Source organism: Loxodonta africana, chromosome 18 (assembly GCF_030014295.1).
Source record: "Loxodonta africana isolate mLoxAfr1 chromosome 18, mLoxAfr1.hap2, whole genome shotgun sequence".
Classification (NCBI taxonomy): Eukaryota; Metazoa; Chordata; class Mammalia; order Proboscidea; family Elephantidae; genus Loxodonta; species Loxodonta africana.
Genome location: NC_087359.1, coordinates 35,928,712 through 35,948,877, shown reverse-complemented (window position 1 = coordinate 35,948,877; position 20,166 = coordinate 35,928,712). Strand labels below are relative to the sequence as shown.

Here is a 20,166-nt window from a genome sequence, read left to right as displayed (position 1 = left end):
AGGGCCCAGAGGAGGCCGAGGGTTCGGTGAAGAGACCCTGAGCTGAGATCAAAAGGCCTGGGTTCACTCCTTCTGTATCTATCTGGCTGTCAAATAGTGGGCAAATCACCAAACCTCTCATGCTCCTTTCCCACATCAGTAAGATAAAAGATTAGACTCAGTGACCTCCTGGCTTTAAAATTAGGAATCTAGAGACTTCTGTAGGCTCAAGATTTAGAAAAAGCCAAGTCTTTGGGTCTGGTGAGGTACACAGAGGAAAAAGAAGGGTCACTAATGAGGCTGTCAGCAAGTTGGGAACAGGGTTTCACCTAATTGGGCCTCAGGGGACAAGGGTTGCGCTCCTCACTGGGAGCAGAGTTGGTGGGGTCGGCGAGACGGGCCTCCCCTTTGGCCCGGGCCATTTAATCGAGCTACATGTGGCAGGAAGATGTGCCTGCCCATGTCTCAAAGTCTCCCTCAGTCACTAATGAGCTTACTGTTTTGGGTCCTTTGAATTATTCATGTGTTCTTTGGCTGGCACCTGGGACATTGCTGTGTGTGTTCTCTTTGTTCCTGCTAAGTTCTCTGTGATCTGGAAAATACTTGATAGTTTTCTGCCTCTGCCTTACTTCCATTCCCTGTTCCTGCCTTGCTCTCCCTGTCCTCACTGAATTTTACACATCCTTCCAGGCTCAGCTCACCTACGCCTCCAGGGTCCCCTGGCTTACAGTGGTTTATCTCCCTGGTTTCTTAGGGAAATAAAGCCTCTTAGGAGGTAGTTGGTGTGAAGGCTGTATCTTCCCAACTGGTTTGTAAGCTATTAAAAAGCATGGGGCATTCCTGGAACTTCTCCATATCCTCCCGGCCATTGCCCAGTACCTGGCACATTGTGTGGGTTCAGTAGTCTTGTATGTTGGGAAGGGACCAGTGTGCTCATCAGGTTTTCATCTTCCAGTGTTCCTAGTTCCCATTAAATGTGTGTTTTGAACAGGCATTGCTTTGGTTCCTGACCCTGACCCAGCCTTGGTCACAATGATTTGTCATCACCTAGTCCCCTGGAGCTGCCATCTCTTGGCCTAATGGAACTGTTAAAGTTGGCTTTATGAAACAGCACTTCCTCTTATTTTCCCCAAATCCACCCCTCAGTCTTTGTGGAAGATATTTTTACTGTAGACTCCAAACTCTTTATTATTTTAAGGATTCTGATCCTTCCCCCATCTTATCCTTTGACTTTACAGACCAAACTAATAGAAGTTCTTTACAAGTCCCTTTCAGGAAGGAAGGGGTGGGGGACTAATATTGAGCATCTCCTGGGTGTCTGTATTAGGGCGTGAGGACAGGCTTAGGTTGGTTAAATGAGTCTCCATGGCAGAGCCGGGAAGTGAACCCAAGCTGAGCTGACACCAAGTTCAGCTCATGATCTGTCAGTCTGCACTGCTTTCTTCCAACCTGTCCGTGGTTTTGTTATCTGGTGGTTTGGGGTTTTTTTGTTGTTGTTTCTTTGTTTTTGGTCTCCATATAGCTGTCCTCCTGGCCCTTGACCATTTTACATGATTTCTAAAAGTGATGTTGTGAGTGTGACAAAGAGACCTGTACACAGCAGGGCAGGTACAGCTGCCCGAGGTTCTTCCTAACGTGCTTGACATTTCAGTTTGTAATTATTACTCTTCCTATTGATGCCAAGCCTCAGATCCTTTTTTCTTTTTCATTTTAGATATATAACAAAACATTTGCCGTTTCAACAATTTTCACATGTACAGTTCATTGACATTAATTATGTTGATCATGTTCAACCATCACCCTTAACCTAGTCTCAAATTTTACCGTTACCCTAACAGAAGCTCAGTGTCCCCTAAGCATTGAATCCTCCTTTCCCCTCTCCTACCCTGGTAACCACCACTCATACCCTTTCTTGGTTGGTAGTGGATTGGTGAGAGTTTATCACCCTGTTAGAGTTGGAATCATTTGCCATCATTTCCCGGTTCTTGCCTCCATTGAATCTATGGGCCATTTATCTGTCTGCTCACTGTCTCGAAGCTTCTTGTAATTCATCCCCATTGGCTTGAATTTTTAATCCCTGGAAAAGCTTAGTGTCATTATCATGCTTGGGTAGTACTCTGTATTCCCTGCCCTCCAGTTTGTTTGTTTTAATTTAAAAAATTTAGAGTTATGGTTTCATGGGACATCCCAGTTAATTAGCCTAATAACATGTTTAGTGCTTCTGTTCTACCTCCTAGTTGCGTAGTACCTGGAGTCTTAAAAATTTATAAGTAGCCATTCAAGGCACAAATGGTCTCTATTCACCTGGAGCAACATAGGAAGAAGGGCAGCCAGGAATAGGAGGAGGATATGGAATGTACGGCTAATTGTCTCCTTTGCCATGAGACCAGAAGAACTGGATGGTGCCCGGCTACCATTACTGAACATTTTGACCAAAGAGTCCATAGAAGAACCCTGATGAAAAGGGGAAAATGCAGAACAGAATCTTACATTCTCATGGGCTCTAGACTTACTGGAGCCATGGAGGGCAGATGAACCCCTGAAACTATTACCCTGAGATTATTTTTAAACCTTAATCCAAAAATATCCCCTGAAGTCTTCTTAAAACCAAGTAATAGCTTACCTTAAGTAGTAAAAAGGTCTGCCTTAAGCATTACGTGCTTTTAAGAACTATCTGTAGGAGATCAGATTGATAACAGCAACTGGAAAGATTAGATAGGAATTTTAGGGGGCAATGAGTTTATGTAAATGAGTGTTATGAATTGAATTGGGTCCTCCACAAATGTGTGTCTAGGCCATGATTCCCAATATTATGTGATTGTCCACCATTTTGTCATTTGATGTGATTTTCCTATGTATTGTAAATCCTGCCTCCATGATATTAATGAGGCAGAATTAGAGGCAGTTATGTTAATGAGACAGGACTCAATCTACAAGATTAAGTTGTGTCTTGGGTCAATCTAGAGACATAAAAGAGAAGTGAGCAGAGAGGCAGGTGGACCTCATACCACCAAGAAACAAGAGCTAGAGAACAGCATGTCCTTTGGACCTGGGGTTTGTGTGCTGAGAAGCACCTTGACCAGGGAAGATTGATGACAAGGGCCTTCCCGCAGAACCGACAGAGAGCGAAAGCCCTACCCTGGAGCTGGCACCCTGAATTTAGACTTCTAGCCTCCTAGGCTGTGAGAGAATAAATTTCTCTTTTTTGAAGCCATTACACTTGTGGTATTTCTGTTACAGCAGCACTAGATGACTAAGACAATGAGAGAGGAACAACTCAGAAAAAAAGGGTAAAAGTGGTTGCACAACTCAAAGAATGTAGTCAATGTTACCAAGTTGTACATGTAGAAAATAGTAAAAAAAAAAAAAAAATGTTAACAGATTGTGATAAATGTAACTCATGTCACTGAAAAATTTGCATGGAAATTGTCAAATGAGAATCTAACTTCCTGTGTAAACTTTAACCTAAAACTCAATAAAATATATTTTTTTAAAAACTACAGAAAAGAAAAAAAAAAAACATAAAACCTATATATTCTCCACCCAAGTTTAGTAAATGTTAACACTTTATTACTGTGTCAAGTTTTTTAATCAAAGAAGAAATAAAATGTTAAAGATAAGTTGGAAACCTACCTGTTCCCCTCCCAGGCCCTTTCCCCGCCCTAGAAGCAGCCACTTTAATATTTTACTACAATATATAGTATTGAGTTTTTGGTTTTTGTGTAGCACATGGATGTAATTTGCTCTTTTCCACTCAGTATTTTTTGTGAGGTCTAATTATGCTAATACGTGTGCCCAGCACTATTCTAGGCACTGGGGATACAAAAGAATAGAATAAAGCCCCTTTCTTTGTGGACTCTTCATTCTGGGGTGCTGGGGAGGGCTATGTGGTATGAATGTACCATAATTTATTTAGCCTTTCCTCTATTGATGGGCCTTTAAAATGTGCTTCCATTTGCTCACCGTTAGAAACAATGCTGCAAAGAGCATCTGTCTATGTGTCTCCTTGTATGGATGTACTATGTACATAGTTTGCAAACTTTTTCTCAAGGGGCCAAATAATAAATAGGTTTATGGGCCATGTGGCCTCTGGTGCAACTACTCAGCTCTGCCTTTGTAGCACAAAAACATTCGTAGACAATACGTAAATGAATTACTCACAAACACTGGAACTTGAATTTCATATTATTTGTATGTGTCATGAAATATTCTTTTATTGATTTTTTTCCCCAGCCACTTAAAAATGTCAAAATCATTCTTAACTCTGGGCATACAAAAACAGGAAGCAGGCCAGATTTGGCCAGCAGGTCAAGTCTGTTGATCCCTACTGTAAGGCACAGGAGAAGTAGAATGACTTGGCTGTAGGGTACACCCATTTCCATCTTGAGTAGTGTGGTGCAATGGATCACTTTTGTGTGGCCTTTCTCGCCGTGGTCTTATAACTCTCACACAAGTGATTGGGTGGACTGTACAAATAGGAGCCCTGGTGGCACAGTGACTAAGAATTACAGCTACTAAACCAAAGCAGTTCAAATTCACCAGCCGCTTGGAAACCCTCTGGGGCAGTTCTACTCTGTCCTACAGGGCAGCTGTGATTTGGAATTGATGCCATGTCAACGGGTTTGATTTGGTCTGTAAGGGGATTGCTCAGTTTTGCCATCCCACTGGGCTTGAAATGAGCCATTCCAGAGGCAGGAAAGAGAGGCCAAGAACAGAACGCCTCCTTTGGACCAAGGATCCCTGCACTGAGAAGCTCCTGGAACCGGGAGACCCAGAGAGAGCGAGCGAGCTGTAACACTAAAGAAAGCGAGAAGTGGTGGCAGAGAAACGGAAGCAGGAAAGACTGGCAGGAGACGTGCAGTGGGCTTCCCTGCCCAGGGAGCAAGTAAGCTGAGCACCTTTGGGCCAAGCATTACTGGCAGAGTAGGGTGCCTCTGGGCACTTATTGGCAGAGCTAAAAGAGCTTTGTAACACTTGCCTGAAAAGGGCAGAGGCTGAGGGGCCAAAGAGAGGCATGCTTGCAGCACGGCCGGGAACAGGCCGTCCTGATGGAAGAGCTGTATCCTTAGTGTTCCTGAACCTGAATTATATAGCCTGTTACTTCCCTAATAAACCCCTTAATTGTGAGTATTTTCTGTGAGTTCTGTTGGCCAATGGAATGAATTATCGAACTTAGCAGAGAAGTAGAGAGTGCCGTGGGAGGGACAGTTGGTGTCAGAATCGGTAAAGGTGGTGGAGACGAGGCGTGTTTGACCACCACCTCATAGGAGTCAGCCTTGGGCTGTTGATCTTAGTCCTCCCTCCCCTTTATGAAGTTAGAGGAGGTCAGACACTGCCCCTACGCCATTTTTACAACTAGATACTACTAAGTTGCTCTCCAAAGAGGTTTTACAATCTCGGCTTCCCCCCATCAACAAATGAGAGTTACTCCAGATCTTTAATGCAGTTAGATAATGCTCCAAGCCCAGTGCCAGGTGAAAACAGGAAGTATGAGGGGAAGTTGCCTGCCAGTTCCGACCATTAAGAAAAACCTGAGAAAGCCTTTAGGAAGTTGTAAGGATGAGTAACAGGAGTCCCTGGAATCGGGCCCACTGCCAGGAGATCATTTTGGCCTCTGAGCTTCCGGACTTGCTCAGTTCCTGTGTGTCATGGGTGGTAATAAGCCCCTTGTTCTCCATTTGGTCCTTATTCTCCCCAGGCAAGGGGAGGGAGGCTGAAGTCTGGATTGACCCCTTATGTGTGACTTACAGCTATCTGTACAGGAAGTAGTGATGGGAACAGCAGGGACTTGGGAAGCTGACCTGACTGCAAACTCTGCCTGGCTCTGCCACTGACTAGCTCTATGATCTTGAAAAGGCCCTTTGCTTCTCTGAGGCCTTCCCTCGTCTGTGAGTGGGAATGATATATACATGCTACAAGTTGGTTGAAAAGATGAAATGAGAGCATGTAATGGAAGGCGCCTGACACATCAGAGGTGCTCAAAATGTGCCAGCCAACATGCGGATCTTCTCCCTGTTGGATGGATGCTGGAACATTTCCTGGAATGGGAAGCTCACTCCCTCTGGAAGCAGCCCACTCCACCTTCCAACACTTCTGAGAAAAAACTCTTTCCTTCTGTTGAGCTGAAAACTGGCTGGCAGTGGCTTTCACTCCCTGTCCCCATTCTACCTCTGAGACCACACAGCAACCCCTCCCTCTCTCCTCAGGCAGAAGAGCCTGTTTTCTTCAAATCATGACTTTGAGTACTTTCACCATTCTGGTCCCCTTGCTAGAATTAACATTTTCTGAAGCAAAAATTCACCACAATTGGACTGTCAGTGAAGACAAAAGTTTGAGTCCAGAGCTGGCCTGCATGTGTGAGGAAGGCCATACATTGATTAAGACTTTGGCAAAGGGCCGGCCTTGGTTCCAACACTTTGGTGAGTTACTTAACCTCTCTGCAGTCACATTGGATTTCTGTAAAAAGGGAAATGACTCCAAGTACCTACCTCAGAGGCTTGTTGAAAGGGAGGAATTAGATAATGCATAAGAAGTGCTTAGCACAAAGTATGGTGCATGCTAAGTACTTGATACCTGTTGGGGAGGGAATGTGGACATGTTTAAAATTGTGACTCTCCTGCCCTCCACAGTTGCTACACCTGCCTCTCTACCCCTGAGATGCTAGGCACAGAGCTGTACTCTGTGTGGTGGCAAATCGCCTAGCCTGAGGTGAAGTCAGCGCTGTATGTACTGGCCCGTGTTGCAGGGGGACCAGGTGGCAGTAGGGCAACCAATCAGCTGATGAAGTCCCTACCAGCTATGGCCACCAGGGGGCACTCCAGCCCCAGAGATGGTCCCTGACCAACAGGCCATCTCTTCATCCAGGGATGTCTCTGTTCCTTGGAACACTAGAAGGTAAACTGGGAAAGTGACAGCTTCGGGTGTGGTTGGTCAGAATGTCCCAGACTGGACCCTGGCAGAAGGCCTGGTTTCTAGCCCTGACTCTGCCACCAGTGACCTTGGGCAAGGCACTCCCCCCAGGCCCAGTTCACAGGGTTGGAAGAGACGTGGAGGTCCCTCCCAGTGCTGATATTCCATACCCCTAGGATTCTAAGACGGGGAATTGCCCCCTTCTCCCCCCTAGCCCTTCTCCACCTCAGGGCAGCACACACACTCCGGCTGGCAGTTTCCTCCCTGGGACAGTGAACCTGGCCAGGGAAGCCAGTCCCCCCATTTCAAAGCACTGGGGACTCTGCAGTCACCGGGCAGCGGAGAAGGGGTAGTTCAGAAGGAGGTGGAAAGGCAAGGCAGGTGAGCCAAGAGCCACTAAGGGTCTTGCTTCATTTGGGAGAGACATCCGGTTTCCTCTGGCCTCTGCCAGGATTCCGGGGGCTTAAAGGAATGAGTCACAGGGGGGGACTGGGGAGTTCCCAGCTAATCAGCTCTGGACAGCCTGGAACTTGGGGTGGTGCCTATCAAAGTTGAGTGGGGCAGAAGGTGAGACTCCAGTGTCTCTACCTCAGGTTCCTGGCCCCTCAGGAAGGGGACCAGGAAGGCAGCCTCCTGGAGGAGGTTTGGGAAATAGGTGGCTTGAGAATCCCAAGAGAGAAGGGCACAGGAGCTGCCCCAGCCCAGGGCTGGAGGAGGGAGTGGGTGGGGAAGGACAGTCCTGAGGCCAGGCCAGCCTCCTCCCTGATCAGCCTGACCTGACTCCAGCCTCCATCGCTTTTACCCTACCCAGAGCTCAGCTTTTGTCCAGCTGTTCTGTTCAAATATCCTGGGGCACTTCAGGCCTGGGTGGGGCGGAGTGGTGGGGGGGAGAGGGTTTGAGGGGGACCAGACGTCAAAGAGGAACCAGAGATTCCACAATTTCACAAAACTTTCCCAAACAACTTTTTGAACCAGCCCCCCTGCGTTGTCCTGGACGTCAAATTTGCATAAATCCTGGGAAGTTATTACTAAGCCTTAGTCGCAGCACCAGGTAATTTCCTCCCAGGCCTTGATGGGGTTCTGTATAAAGGCCCTCGTGAGCTGGCCTCTGGCAGAGCCCAGAACCTGCAGCCTAGACCCACCCAGACCCACGGCTGAGCCTGCCGCCCAGAGCCCCATGAAGCTGATGGGTGAGTGTCCTGCCTGATGGGAGAGCTGCCTGCCGCCAGAGGCACAGGAGGGAGGCAGTGTCAGAGAGGCCTGGGGAACCCTCTGGTTCTGGGAATGGGGGTTAGGGCCACTCGGTGTCGCCAGAGAGGGGCATGGTGGGAGAGGATGAGCCTGTGCCCTGAGCCCATGTCTGTTCCCAGCCCTGCTGCTGCTGGTCTGGCACTCTGCACTCTGGACAGTGCAAGAAGCCACCCCCCTGGGCCCTGCCAGCTCCCTGCCCCCAAGCTTCCTGCTTCAGTGCTTAGAGCAAGTGAGAAAGATCCGGGCCGATGGAGCGGTGTTGCAGGAGAGGCTGGTGAGTGGGGAAGGCGGCGAACACGCAGATGCCCTGAGAAGAGGCAGTGGGGAGAGCTGCAGAGAGACGGAAGGGATAAGGGCCATGAGGGGAGGGAGATATGGGAAGACAGCAGAAGAGAGGTGTCAGGGAGGGACAGGAGAGCAGCCATACATGCGGGAAATGGAAGAAAATCCGGAGCCCACTGGGAAGAAGCCTGGGGAGCAGAACCTCTGGGAATGGCGCTGGGGTGGGAGTAGAGGCAGCGGATCAGAAGGGCCGAGGGCCCAGGACCGGAGCATCAGCAGTAGGGGAGAGGGTGGGGTGGGGCTGAGAAGCCTGGCAGGATATGGAGTGCAGGGGAGACCACAGAGAGGTGAGGAGGATCAAGGGGAGCCAGCCACCCTGGCACTGGCCCCTCACTCTGCATCTCCCCACCCCCAGTGTGCTACCTACAAGCTGTGCCACCCTGAGGAGCTGGTGCTGCTCGGGCACTCTCTGGGCATTACCCAGGCTCCCCTGAGCAGCTGCTCCAGCCAGGCCCTGGAAGTGGTGAGTGTCTGTCTGGAGGGGAGGAAGGAGGGGGAACCCACACCCCCTGTGCCTGGGCTCTCCAGATCCCCAGGCTCCAAGCTGGGGGCCCGCCTCCCAGCCAGCCAGCCACCCCCTAACCCTCATATTGTGTCCCTCCAGGTGGACTGCCTGCACCAACTCCACAGTGGCCTCGTCCTCTACCAGGGCCTCCTGCAGGCCCTGGCTGGGACTTCCCCTGAAGTTGCTTCCACCTTGGACCTGCTGCACCTGGATGTTGCTGACTTTGCCATCAACATCTGGCAGCAGGTGAGCCTGCTCTGCTGCAAAGCTGGGAAAGACAAGGGGACTTGATGGAGCCAGGCCTCACAGGGCAGGGAGTGCATGCCTGGGTCTTGGCTGTTCCCTAGGGTTAAGATGGGAGCATTTTTCAGGGCCTGTATATTGGGACCAGCACTCCACCCCAGGACCCTTGCTTTGCCGGCCCACCTCCACTCCTTCCAGTTGACTATAGGGGGCAGATCACTGGACCTTGAAACAGGAGACCTGGGTTCAAGTCCTGATTCTACCGTTAACCACGTGAAAGCTCTCTGAGCATTTCGTTTGTAGTAACATCCACTCAGCAGGCCTGATTACTGACTGACCTCATCTTTTCCTCCACAGATGGAAGACATGGGTGTGGCCCCCACAGGGAAGCCCACCCAGGGCCCGATGCCGACCTTCACCTCTGCCTTCCAGCGCCGGGCAGGAGGTGTCCTGGTTGCCTCCAACCTGCAGAGCTTCCTGGAGCAGGCATACCGGGTCCTGCGCTACCTTGCCCAGCCCTGAGCAAACCCCTCCCCATGCAGTGTATTTATCTCTATTTAATATTTATCTTTATTTAAACCTAATATTTAAAGAAGGAAGAGTGAGAAAGAGCCCCAGGCTTCTGGGCCTTTCCCTCTATCTCCCTGTTCTCTGGTCCCCTGAACTGGGAGGTAGATAGGTAAATACCAAGTATTTTATCTCTGCAACGGCTCCAGTGCCTGGCTCTGTGGTGGGCACTGGGAAGAGCCACCGTGAACCCCCTGCCCCGAGGGCACCCACCTTGGAGCCCTCGGGAGCACCAGGAGGTCTCCCACGTGGGAGACAAGACATCCCTGTTTAATATTTAAACAGCAGTGTTCCCCAACTGGGTCCCTGTAACTCACACTCTGGCCTCCACTTGCCTCGTGCACGACCAGGTCCCCTTGTCCTACTTTCCTTCTGTTCCTCTCCCGCACAGGCACCAAGGCCTGGACAAGCAGATGCCAGAGCTGGGAGGTTTGGCCCTGGGGTTCCATGACTTGGCTGGGGACTCTAGCTTTTCAAGAGTTTTGGGTAGGGGGGGTCTTTTGACTCCCAGCAAGGAGCTCAGGCATCACTGGCATTTCTCACACTTTTCGGGATGCCCTATAAAGACATGAGAGGAGCATGACAGGCACACAACACCGGCCCATGCCCCAGCAGGGTCAGGACTCAGACTCCTTTTTACCGCCGGGCAGATGGTCATGTATTTGCCCTCCTAGACCGGGATTGGGACTGTGGGAGGGAAATGATGGGGGTGGGGGCGTGACACAAGACAGGCTGAAAGGGAATCTCAGCTGTTTACCCTCTACCTCTGCCCTCACTTTCTCACTGCAGCCAAGCTTCAGGATAATAAAGTGTTTGTCTCTAAAAAATGTCTTCCTCCTTCTTAGTCCAGCTGGTGCCTCGCCAGGGGTTAAGGGTGTGGTGAGTGGCGGGAGCGGCTGGAGGGAGGGGAAGAGGAGGTGCAGGGACAGTCCATCTTTCGCATTTATTTCTTCGAGTACTTACTCTGTGCAAACACTGGGCTAAGTGTAGGGAACCAGCAGTGACCAAAGCAGACATGGTCCCTGCCCTCATGAAGCCACAGCCCAGTGTGGAAGACAGAGGACAGGTCGATCATCCGGCCACGGAGAGGAGAGAGAGCTGGCTCCACCCTATGGCCTTCAGACTGGGGTGAAGCACAGGGCTCATCCATTTACTGCCTTCCAGAAACACTAGCCCATCCACCTCCAACTCGGCTCAGAACTCAAATTTCAAGCCCTGCACTCCTCTCCCTCATCAAGCTCTGCCTCTGACCTGGGGGACTGAGCTCATCACCGCTTGTCACTTTCCTGCTGGGCTCAGGCTCATGGAATGAGGCGGCCCAAGCTCACACCTGAGGAGGGTGGGCAGACATGGAGGAGACATGGTTCCCACCACAGGTGCCAGGTCAGGTTCTTCACATTCTGCGCCCAAAGACTCCTGTTTGGGCCCTTGTGGCCCCACTAGATGTGGGGAGGTCAAGATGGCCAAGCAGTACCTGTTCCACCATGTTCAGCTCCTCAGTCACCTCACTGCCCTTCCCTACACAGTTCCTTAGAAAGCAGGGTCTGGCTGAGCAGGACCACGAACCCCCAGCATCAAGCTCAGGGTCCTTCATCTCTGTCTGTCCTGAAAAAATCGGGAGATGTGTGGAACAGGCAAGGAAAGGTTAAACAGAGTTCCTGTCCCTCAACCCAACACCCCAGGCCTTCTCCTGAGGGGACAGACCAGACTCTGGGCAAGTCAGCCTCTCGGTGGGGCTGGCCTGGGTTGGGAATGACAAAAGAACAGGACACCCTACCCCACCATCGGTGAGGCCTTTAGCCAAAGCCTCTCCCTTCTGAGGACAAGTCTGACTTTGGGGGGTTGGGGGACAGGGTGGCTGCTCTCACCCCCCAAGCCCTTCCCCGAGCTGAGGGAACACAGAAACCTGAGCTCAGCCCTCTTGTACGTCTCCTCCTTCTCAACCACAGGACCGAGTTTCTCCCCAGGCAGCAGGACAGGGATTCCCAGACGACACTGGTCCCCACCCCTAGTCAGCACAGGCCCTGACGGCACTCAGCCACAAAGGGATCCATGAAGGTCTTTATTTACAAGTGAGCAGACAGGGGTGAACACCCCCTTACATAAATACATATATATATATCTATATACGTACACATACTGTGCATCTATAAAGCTCCTCCAAGGCAAGTCTACTCTTGGGATGTGAGCAGGCACCTACAGAGGATGACTACTCACGCTCCCAGGCACTCGCAGAGGGGAAAGGAAGTTATGAAAGAAACTGGGAGATGTCTTAGAGGTCAGAAGTCAGAGAAGCAGAAAAAAGATCTGGAAACCACGAAGGGCTCTTATGTCATGTGGATATGAGCAATGATGTCTCATCTTTCCTCATTGTTCCCTTTGGAGATGTGTGGGGCTGGGGACCCTCCCAGCAACCTCCTGTGGCAGCTCCAAGGCCCTCAGAGGGCAGCGATGGCTTTGGCAGCCACCTGGCGGCCCAGGGGCAGGCTGAGGTCCGTGATGGCCAGAACAACCTTGGGGCTGGACATGGCTGACACCTTCACCAGTTCCGATACCTGCCACAGACAGACAGACAGCGGCTCACTGGGGCCACCTCATGGTGGGTGTAAGGTCCCAGGAGGGAAGGAAGACCCCTCCCTATTCTTATGGTTGACCCTGAACCCCCAAACTTGGCTAAGAGGTGCTGAGCCATCTGATCCAGAGGCAGGCTGCCCGGCCGCAGGTGAGGTGCTCACCGTGGTAAAGGGCATGAACTGCAGGATGCTGCCCCGGCTGCCCTGCTCCAGGCAGTCCACACACTCCTCCATGAACCACTGCACAAACTGCGTGTGGGGGCCTGCGCTCCGCGACCCCAGGATGGAGGAAATGAGCAGGAACAGATTGGCTGTGCAGGAGGGGGAGAGCAAGATAAGAATTCCACGAGAAGGATTTGTGAGGAAGGCAGACTCTGGGAGAAGGTGGGTGTGAAATGGGCGAAGGAAAAAATGATAAGAATGCCAAAAATGGGGGTATAAGAGGAAGTGTAAAGGGAAAATGGGGGGAGAATAGGAAGGGGGCCTAAGTGGGAAGCCTTGGGGAGACAATGCTAGCAACTAGGGGAAATGGGTGAAGTGGGTCAAGGGAGGCCAAGGGGCACCAGGAAGACTCCCTTCCGGCTGATGAGGTCTCCCACCTCCCTCTAGCAGGGGTGGGGCTCCTCTCAGCTTGGCCCCCAGGTTCCAGAGTGGTGTGGGACTTACCCAGGACCCGGTTCAGAGGGTCTCTCATGTTGACTTTGTGGAGCTGGGAGGCCGAGAGGGAGCTACTCATGGACCGGTCAGCTGTGGAATCAGCAGAGGGGGCACTGAGGAAACGGCCAACCACACTCCAAACTGACCTGCCCAGGGGAAGCCCCCGCCGACAGCCCTCCACCAATCTGGTGGGCATGTGGAGATCCCAGAGCAGACCCTTAGATCAAGGGTCAGAGGGTTCTGCTGAGGGTGATGCAAACGCACAGCAGTGATGCTTGCACAATACGATGAATGTAATTATGTCCCCAAACTGCATATGTAAAAAATGTTGAAATGGCAAATGTTCTGCTATATTTACCACAAAAAAAGGAGGGGCTTGAGTACAGAGAGATGCACAGAGAAGACGAGAAAAGAACTAATATGTGGTGAGCACCACCATGTGCCCATCTAGGGGCCTGACATGGATTAAAATGCTCATTCCTCACCATTTTACAAACGAAGAAACTAGGACTCAGAAATGCGAAGCAACTAGCTAAAGGTCGCAGCGTTCATAGGTGGCAAGCCCAGCATCTTTCCTCTGCTCAAGCACATAGTTGGTCCCCTAGTTCTAAAAGGCCTCTGAGAAACTTCTAGGCTTAGGAGAAATCTCTAGAAACGAGTAAAAGTAAATACCACAGAAGGAGGCGCTGGCAGAAAGAGAAGGCTCCCGCAGGAAGTCTGGGCTGGGAGGAGAGGAAAGTGCGAAGGTAATGATGTCTAGGGAAGTCCAGGGCTGGGGAGGGGTGTTCTTCAGGCAGGAAGAGTGGGGAGTAGCCCCAAGTCCTGGCCCGGGCCTGGTCCAGGCCTTCGGGCATGTGTCGAGGAAGGAAGGTCAGAGCTGGTGAGTCAGTGGCACAGACTGTTCCTGAGGCAGTGAACCCGAGGCAGTGAACTTGCCTGGGTGGCTTGTCATTCTCTCAACCATGTGGCTTAGTAAGGAAGGGGTAGGGGAGGGACAACAGTATGTGGGGTTTGGGGGGAGTAGAGGCTCCTTTTCTAGGGTCTGAGCAGAGGAGCTTCAACCCTTCATGAAAGATACAGAGCAACCATTTGTCCAGGGGTAGGAAACAGAACACCCTCTTTTAGGACAGAATGGGGCAAACCCCTGCCACACCCACTCTGACCAGTTAGCAAAGATGCTGGCAGCTGGGAAGACAGCACAGCAGCTTTCCTAGGGAGGAGCAAGTTCCCAGGAAGCGAACAAGTCAATCCAGGCCCTGCTACACACTCACTTGGACTTGAGAGGATGTTGGCATCCTCCTCATTGGAGCTCAGCAGTCGCATCAGCTTAGACGGCTGCATGTCATCCAGGGGGAAGAGGCTGATATAATCCTGGAGGACACGAGAGCCACTCAGACCCACCCTGAGCTCCATATCCCCTGCCACCAGGGAACAGGACTGGAGATTAGACTTGGGTAGGGAAGAGTCACTCCCCACACCCATCAGCAGCACTTGCAGGGGTCACCTTCCCTCCCGTCTCAGTCCCCTGTCCTTGCCCCTCCACAGCAATGGCAAAGAGTAACGTGCTCCCCTCTTCCAGGACCCCCACGCAGAGATGGGAGTCTGGGGCCCTTTCTTGGACTTGCCCCTTGACCACCCGAGTTCTAATACCGTTGCCCCAGGGACAAGGACCATGTCTCATTTCCTCTGCCTGGGAAGGCAGCTCTTACCAGCAAATGTTCAGCAAATGTTTGATGAATAAACACACAAATATGTGAGCAGCAGGGTCCCCTACCTCGATGTCTTCACGGTGTCTCTTCTTTTGGCGGGAGGATGCCTGCCCCTTGTGGGAGGAGTAGGAACTCAGGGCACACCACACAGCTAGCCTGGAAGACATTCCCAAGAAATGAGTACGGTTAGAGAGGGCTTCTGTGTCCATACTGATCACACCCAGCTTCTCGGGAGTGAAACCACGCAACGGATGCCTGACTGTACGGGACGGGGGACAGGAGTTCCTAGGGTGTTAGTGCAGAGCAGGCTCTGAAGTGGCCCCTACTTGGCAAGAGCAGTGCCTGGGGGGTCCATGAGGCTGTGCCACTTGGAAGAGTCGGTGAGCAGGCCAGGCAGGATGTGGCCCAGCAGGACCAGGGTCACCTGCTGCATGTCCAGACAGAAGATGGAGTAGAGCAGCTCCACCGCCCGCAGTGTGTGCTCCTTTCGGGTCTCCTTCAACAGCTCCTGGACAGGCAGGGAAGGGAGCGGCTGGGAGCTGGGCCCTGAGCTTGGGGCCTGGACAACCTACCACTCCACCCCATCCCTGCCACCCACCACGACCCCTCCCCGCCCATCAGGGAAGCAGCATGGGTTGATGATCCATCTTCACTCCCTAGAGCCTTTGGCTGGAGCACCCGAGGAGGGGAGCCCCTCGGAGCCCAGGAGCTCCCTGAGTGAGGCCCCACCTTGGTTTTCCATGATATCCTCTCTCAGCTTTTAGCAGGCCACCCAGCTTATAGCAGCCTCTCAAGAGAAGCCTGGCTAAGCAGGTGGGGTGATGAGGAGGGAGAGGATAAGACCAGGTTTGGTCCATCGGTTATTTTCTCAGATATCTCCCTGAATCTGAGGACACCTGCTTCCCCACACTACCTGGCCCACACTCATCCCACCCCAAGTACCTTAATTAGGTTGTTGCAGAACCAGTAGACGCCACCCATGTGCAGCAGAGTGTCAAAGATGTGGATGGAGCGGCTGTCCACCCACCCCTTCTCTAGCACCTTGGCAAAGATGTCCGTCAGCACCTCCTTGATGGGTCGCTTGGGGGGCAGTAGGTTCCAGTAGGGCATGGTGTCCATGCCCGTGGACGGGAACTTGATCTGTGTGGCCGTCTGCTGTAGAACGTCAGCACACATGTGCTCCAGGATAGAGCTCATGATTACCACCCTAAGGGAGGAAAGCACCTGAGGTTCAGGCGACACTGTGCCAGGATGGGGAGGGGCAGGAGACAGCCAGGCAAGACATTTCTCTCAACTAGGGTTACGGAAGCATTCCTGGGGAATTAACCCCTTTCAGTGACGGGGAGCGGACAAGAGGAAGTTACAAACCCTTAGCCAACCTGACCCTATCTCCTGCTCTTGGCTAGGCTCTTACCTGCTGGGCACCAGGGCCATCAAAAGGGGGATGGACTTCCTCCCCCAGGTCATTCCAGCAGTATATTTGTACTGTCTTTCTCTCCTTTTCCTTCCCCTAACCCCACTCCTGGGCCCCTGCCAACCCTCTAGCATAAATAAATACAATCACTTCCCCCTGGGGGGAGTGCTGGGGGCGGGGGGGGGGGTCCCTGTCCAGACCTGGCCTCTTCCCAAAATTAACTGTCACTTCCAGGAGAGGGGGCCCAAGGCTGCCCCGCAGGAGTCTTCCCGGCCTTTGGTAGCTGGGGAATGTGTATATCCAGGAACTTTCACAGGAAAAGAGTTTCCAGCTATGATACAGACCTGGAACGCTGGGTAGCTCTAGGGAAGTTGCTATGACTTTCTGAACTACTTCGTCTACCTGTATGATGGAGCCATGAATTTCCCACTATTTGTCACCCAGGCAGGAATTAGGGTGTTTAGAATGGATTATGTCATTCTAAGTACACTTGTGCGGGGAGGGAGGAGAGGAAGGAAAAACGGAGGGGGCAAGGGGAAAATGAGAGATGTGATTCTACAGACCTTCCCAACCTCATTCCAGCTAAACATTTCAACTTCTCCCTTATAAGACGTCCTCTACAGCTCCTTGGGAATAGTTACTCAAAACACCAACAAACTCAACAAAGCTTAGGTCACCAGGGAGGTCCTCTGAGCCCCTGCAGAGCTGAGACAAGAAACTGTCACAAACGACAGCTTGCAGGAGGGGGAGATCCAAGGCCCATAAAATCTACAGATGGGCTCATAGCTTCCAGACAGTGATAAAACTAAGATAATCACTTTGGTCTTCTGGTGAGCTAGTTCTCCAGAACTTGAGCTCTCTGATGGCAGGAACCATAGTTGTTTGGGGTCTGTATTTCTGGCACACAGCAGTGCAGGACTACAAACACTCCTGGCACCAAGACGCACACTAAATGTTTGCTGAGTCAGTGAGTGAACATGTGAGTAAGACAGCGAGGGAGTGAGGGAGCCAGGGGGCAAGCAAGTGGCGCGTTGGGGAAGGTAAGAGAAGAGGGGGATACTGGTTACAGCAGTTACTGACTTCCCATGGCAGAGCTACAGGGTTCGAAGAGGGAGAGAATGGGTCACTGACCTCTCATTGTAGAACTGCAGGGTGTTCTCACTATACAGTGGCCCTGCCAGCTGGCGGATCATCTGCAGTGACTTTTCACGCTCATCCAGCCCCAGCATCCGGACGTGGGCCACAAGCCAAGCCACGGCACACACTGCCAGACTGCATACCTTTCCCTTGATATTGTCTGTGATTTTCTAGGGGAAGGGGAAAAGGGTGACTGGGGCTACTATCTCTCCTTCTCTGGCATTCAGTCTCCCTGGCCTCTGCCTCTGTGGGCAGCTAAGTCCAGCAAGTGGAGTCCTAGGCCACATTCCACAACCCTCTCCATCAAAACTTTGATTTTCCGGAGAGAATGGCTAAGACTAGGATTATAGAGAGGCTCAATACCAAAACATGAGCTTCCTGGATGAAGGATCTTCTTGTTCTTACAAAATATCATAAACTATCAAAGACTACCTCTGTGTCTCAGGGATGAGCAAAGGTGGAAAGGTGGTACTGAGACAATGGACTACCTGGATGGACTCGAAGGCCAATACCCCATTCTCCCAGGCATTGAGGATTTCCAAGATGGCTGCTGAGATGCTGAGGCAGGCTTCGTGCCACTTCATCTGCCTACAAGTTAGGAAGAGGGTGGGAGAAAAAGTCACCACAGTGGAGCAGAGGATGGGCTCAGAGGAGATAGTCTTGGCCCTTGCCCTACCACCACCCCTGGATTAGGTTCCCGGGCCACTGACACCAGCTTCATCTCTGAGGAATTGTTGAGCAGGGCCACCAGGGACTCCACTTTGGTGGAATCTGGCCGGAAACAGGGGTGGTCAGGGTTCAGGATCTTGCCCTCCTCAGGCATGCAGGTCTGCATCCAGGTCTCAAAGAATGGCACTTCTGCTCCTGTGCTGGACTCGGACAGAATCACCTGGGAAAAGGGACAGGGAGAGGCACCAGCCGAGTGGGTTGGGCTCAGCACCTGCCAGGGCTGGGCCTCGAACTACACCTCAGTTTCCTGCCACGCTGCCACTCCCTTCCCAGACTGAAGAAATGGGGACAACTGGGTGTAAAGGAGAAAGACAGGGGCTATGCTGCCATCTAGTGGTCGATGTGAATGTGCACTGAAGGATTCTGGATAGGACCAAGGGGCACCCATTTACTTTGCCCAGGGTGGACACCTGATTTGAGGCCAGCAGAACTCACTGGCTTGGGGGACTAGTGGAGGGTGGGGGGATGAGGTGGGGGAGAGTTATTGATTGTTTCCTTCCCCTTTATTCCTACCCACTCAGCACCCCCTAATGCTACCTGCTCTCCTCTCACCTCTGAGCCATAGGTCTGGGCCACGTGGCACAGCATGAGGAAGGAGATGTCAAAGAGTAAGGCACGAACTGAGGCTGGTTTGGCTGTGGGAAGGATAAGAAGACTGACTCCTCAGCTATGGCGGGGCCCAAAGCCCTTGTCTGGGTTGAGAAGGTACCAGAATTTGTCTCAAGGAAGGTCAGGGACCAAGTGGCTCTTTCAAAGCTCTAAGGCTCAGGATCCTTTTCTTGAGACTCAATTGAAACATCATTCCTTCCTTAGAATAAAAAAACTTCTAGTACCTCCTTTCTCCCAGTACCCAACCAAATCATAAAGTGCGGGGGACAGAGATAAATGGATGGTTTTTGATGAATCCTTTTCCCAGCATCAACTTCTTTCAAGGCTCCCCAAAAGCTTCATTCAGGCATCGCTCAGGGGAGGAAACAACATGTCCTCCCCATTATGAGCAAAGGCATCTTCTTCCGCCCCCTGTTCTCTCCCTTCACCCGCCACCTGCAGTTCCAACTGGGCCTGGGGGTGCACAGGGTTGACTTACTGCTTTCTTCATTGCCATGGGTCGTGAATTCATTCAAGCTGTGGAAGGAATGGAAACAAGTCACATCAACCAGGGCAAAAGATAAGCAACAGCTGAAGGCTGGGGCCACCCACTCTCTAGAGAGGCAGTCACTAGAGTCTGAACTACAGGATGAACATGAAATGAACTACAGGATGAACACGAAATGAACACCAGTTGTACAGAAAAAAGTTGTACAGAAAAAAGAACTACTTCTATGTATTTTTAAAATTTTTCAAGGCCTAGAGAATGGCTTGCTGAATAGAACAAGGTTCTATACATCAAATTCCAGGTCAACCAAAAAAGTCCACACAGTTTGCAAGCTCCTTATTAGTAACTGGGCATACACGGAATTCCTCCATGCTCCTGTTCAACACCTTGTCACCTTATTGGGCACCTCCACTTCACCCTCAGCTGAAAGGAAATGAGCACTTCAAGTCAGAGAACTTCCTCCAAGGTCTCCAGCTGGGATGCTCTGCCTTGGCCTATGCATCTCTGGGGGGAGATCCAGACCCAAGCGCCTCACCCTACCCTGCTACCTCCTCCATGCAGACATCCTCCCCTACCCTGTTCAGGGGCTTGGCCTTCCTTACTGGATGAATTTCCGGGCAAAGGATTTCAGCTTCCCAGTGGCAGCAGCAGCAGCCAGCAGCAAGTCCAGACTCTTCCCAGATAGCATGTGGCCAAGGACCCCCAGAAGTCCCTCTGGGGACTTGGAGTGGTCGGCATCCATCGTCTGGGGACAGGACAGGAAATCAAGTCCTGAAGAACACTAAAGATCCCCCGGATACAGCCTAGCCATATTTTCACTCTCTGCAGGTTTCCAGTAAATGGGATACACCATGACCCAAAGTTCATCTACATCTTTCTGATTCCAATCTGGAAAAGCAATTCCTAAAATCTGTCCTTGCTCTCTGATCCATTCCTGTCAGCTAAACTGGGATGAAAGTGGTGGAGTTGAGTGGGAGAAGTCACCACTATAATGCTCTATTGTTTCCACAGGAGATGACGTTAAGTGAAAGCACCTACCACAATGCCTGGTATGT

General features: G+C 51.5%; 2 protein-coding genes and 1 non-coding gene across 13 annotated transcripts in view; 1 reads left to right on the top strand and 2 right to left on the bottom strand.

The window, feature by feature from the left end:
* Nucleotides 1-11: 11 nt before the first annotated feature.
* CSF3 (colony stimulating factor 3) lies at nucleotides 12-11,865 on the top strand. Of its 7 annotated transcripts, none has more exons than XM_023553666.2 (5): nucleotides 12-6,398; nucleotides 8,259-8,413; nucleotides 8,837-8,944; nucleotides 9,086-9,232; nucleotides 9,587-11,865. In XM_023553666.2, the coding sequence occupies exons 1-5, from the start codon at nucleotides 6,212-6,214 to the stop codon at nucleotides 9,749-9,751; spliced, it is 762 nt and encodes a 253-aa protein (XP_023409434.2). In that variant the 5' UTR covers nucleotides 12-6,211; the 3' UTR covers nucleotides 9,752-11,865. The 7 variants fall into 7 exon arrangements, with proteins under 7 accessions (XP_023409434.2, XP_023409433.2, XP_023409432.2 ...); XM_064271117.1 differs by lacking the exon at nucleotides 12-6,398 and adding an exon at nucleotides 7,783-8,078; XM_023553665.2 differs by having other exon boundaries at nucleotides 8,837-9,232.
* The window catches only part of MED24 (mediator complex subunit 24), a 31,683-nt gene continuing 23,362 nt past the window's right edge, over nucleotides 11,846-20,166 (bottom strand). For all 5 annotated transcript variants that reach the window (XM_064271112.1, XM_010594414.3, XM_010594416.3 and 2 more), the window contains 13 exons: nucleotides 19,714-19,856; nucleotides 19,103-19,140; nucleotides 18,568-18,650; nucleotides 17,997-18,175; nucleotides 17,775-17,874; nucleotides 17,281-17,456; nucleotides 15,678-15,942; nucleotides 15,062-15,243; nucleotides 14,801-14,891; nucleotides 14,298-14,397; nucleotides 13,036-13,116; nucleotides 12,532-12,680; nucleotides 11,846-12,351 (listed from right to left, as the gene is read on the bottom strand). In XM_064271112.1, coding sequence (XP_064127182.1) covers nucleotides 12,235-12,351; nucleotides 12,532-12,680; nucleotides 13,036-13,116; nucleotides 14,298-14,397; nucleotides 14,801-14,891; nucleotides 15,062-15,243; nucleotides 15,678-15,942; nucleotides 17,281-17,456; nucleotides 17,775-17,874; nucleotides 17,997-18,175; nucleotides 18,568-18,650; nucleotides 19,103-19,140; nucleotides 19,714-19,856 — 1,704 coding nt within the window. In that variant the 3' untranslated portion in view covers nucleotides 11,846-12,234. The remainder of the gene's footprint in view (nucleotides 12,352-12,531; nucleotides 12,681-13,035; nucleotides 13,117-14,297; nucleotides 14,398-14,800; nucleotides 14,892-15,061; nucleotides 15,244-15,677; nucleotides 15,943-17,280; nucleotides 17,457-17,774; nucleotides 17,875-17,996; nucleotides 18,176-18,567; nucleotides 18,651-19,102; nucleotides 19,141-19,713; nucleotides 19,857-20,166) is intronic.
* Nucleotides 18,730-18,833, bottom strand: LOC111751821 (small nucleolar RNA SNORD124). Its single transcript, XR_002786902.1, has one exon. It is a non-coding gene; the product is annotated as a small nucleolar RNA SNORD124 (small nucleolar RNA).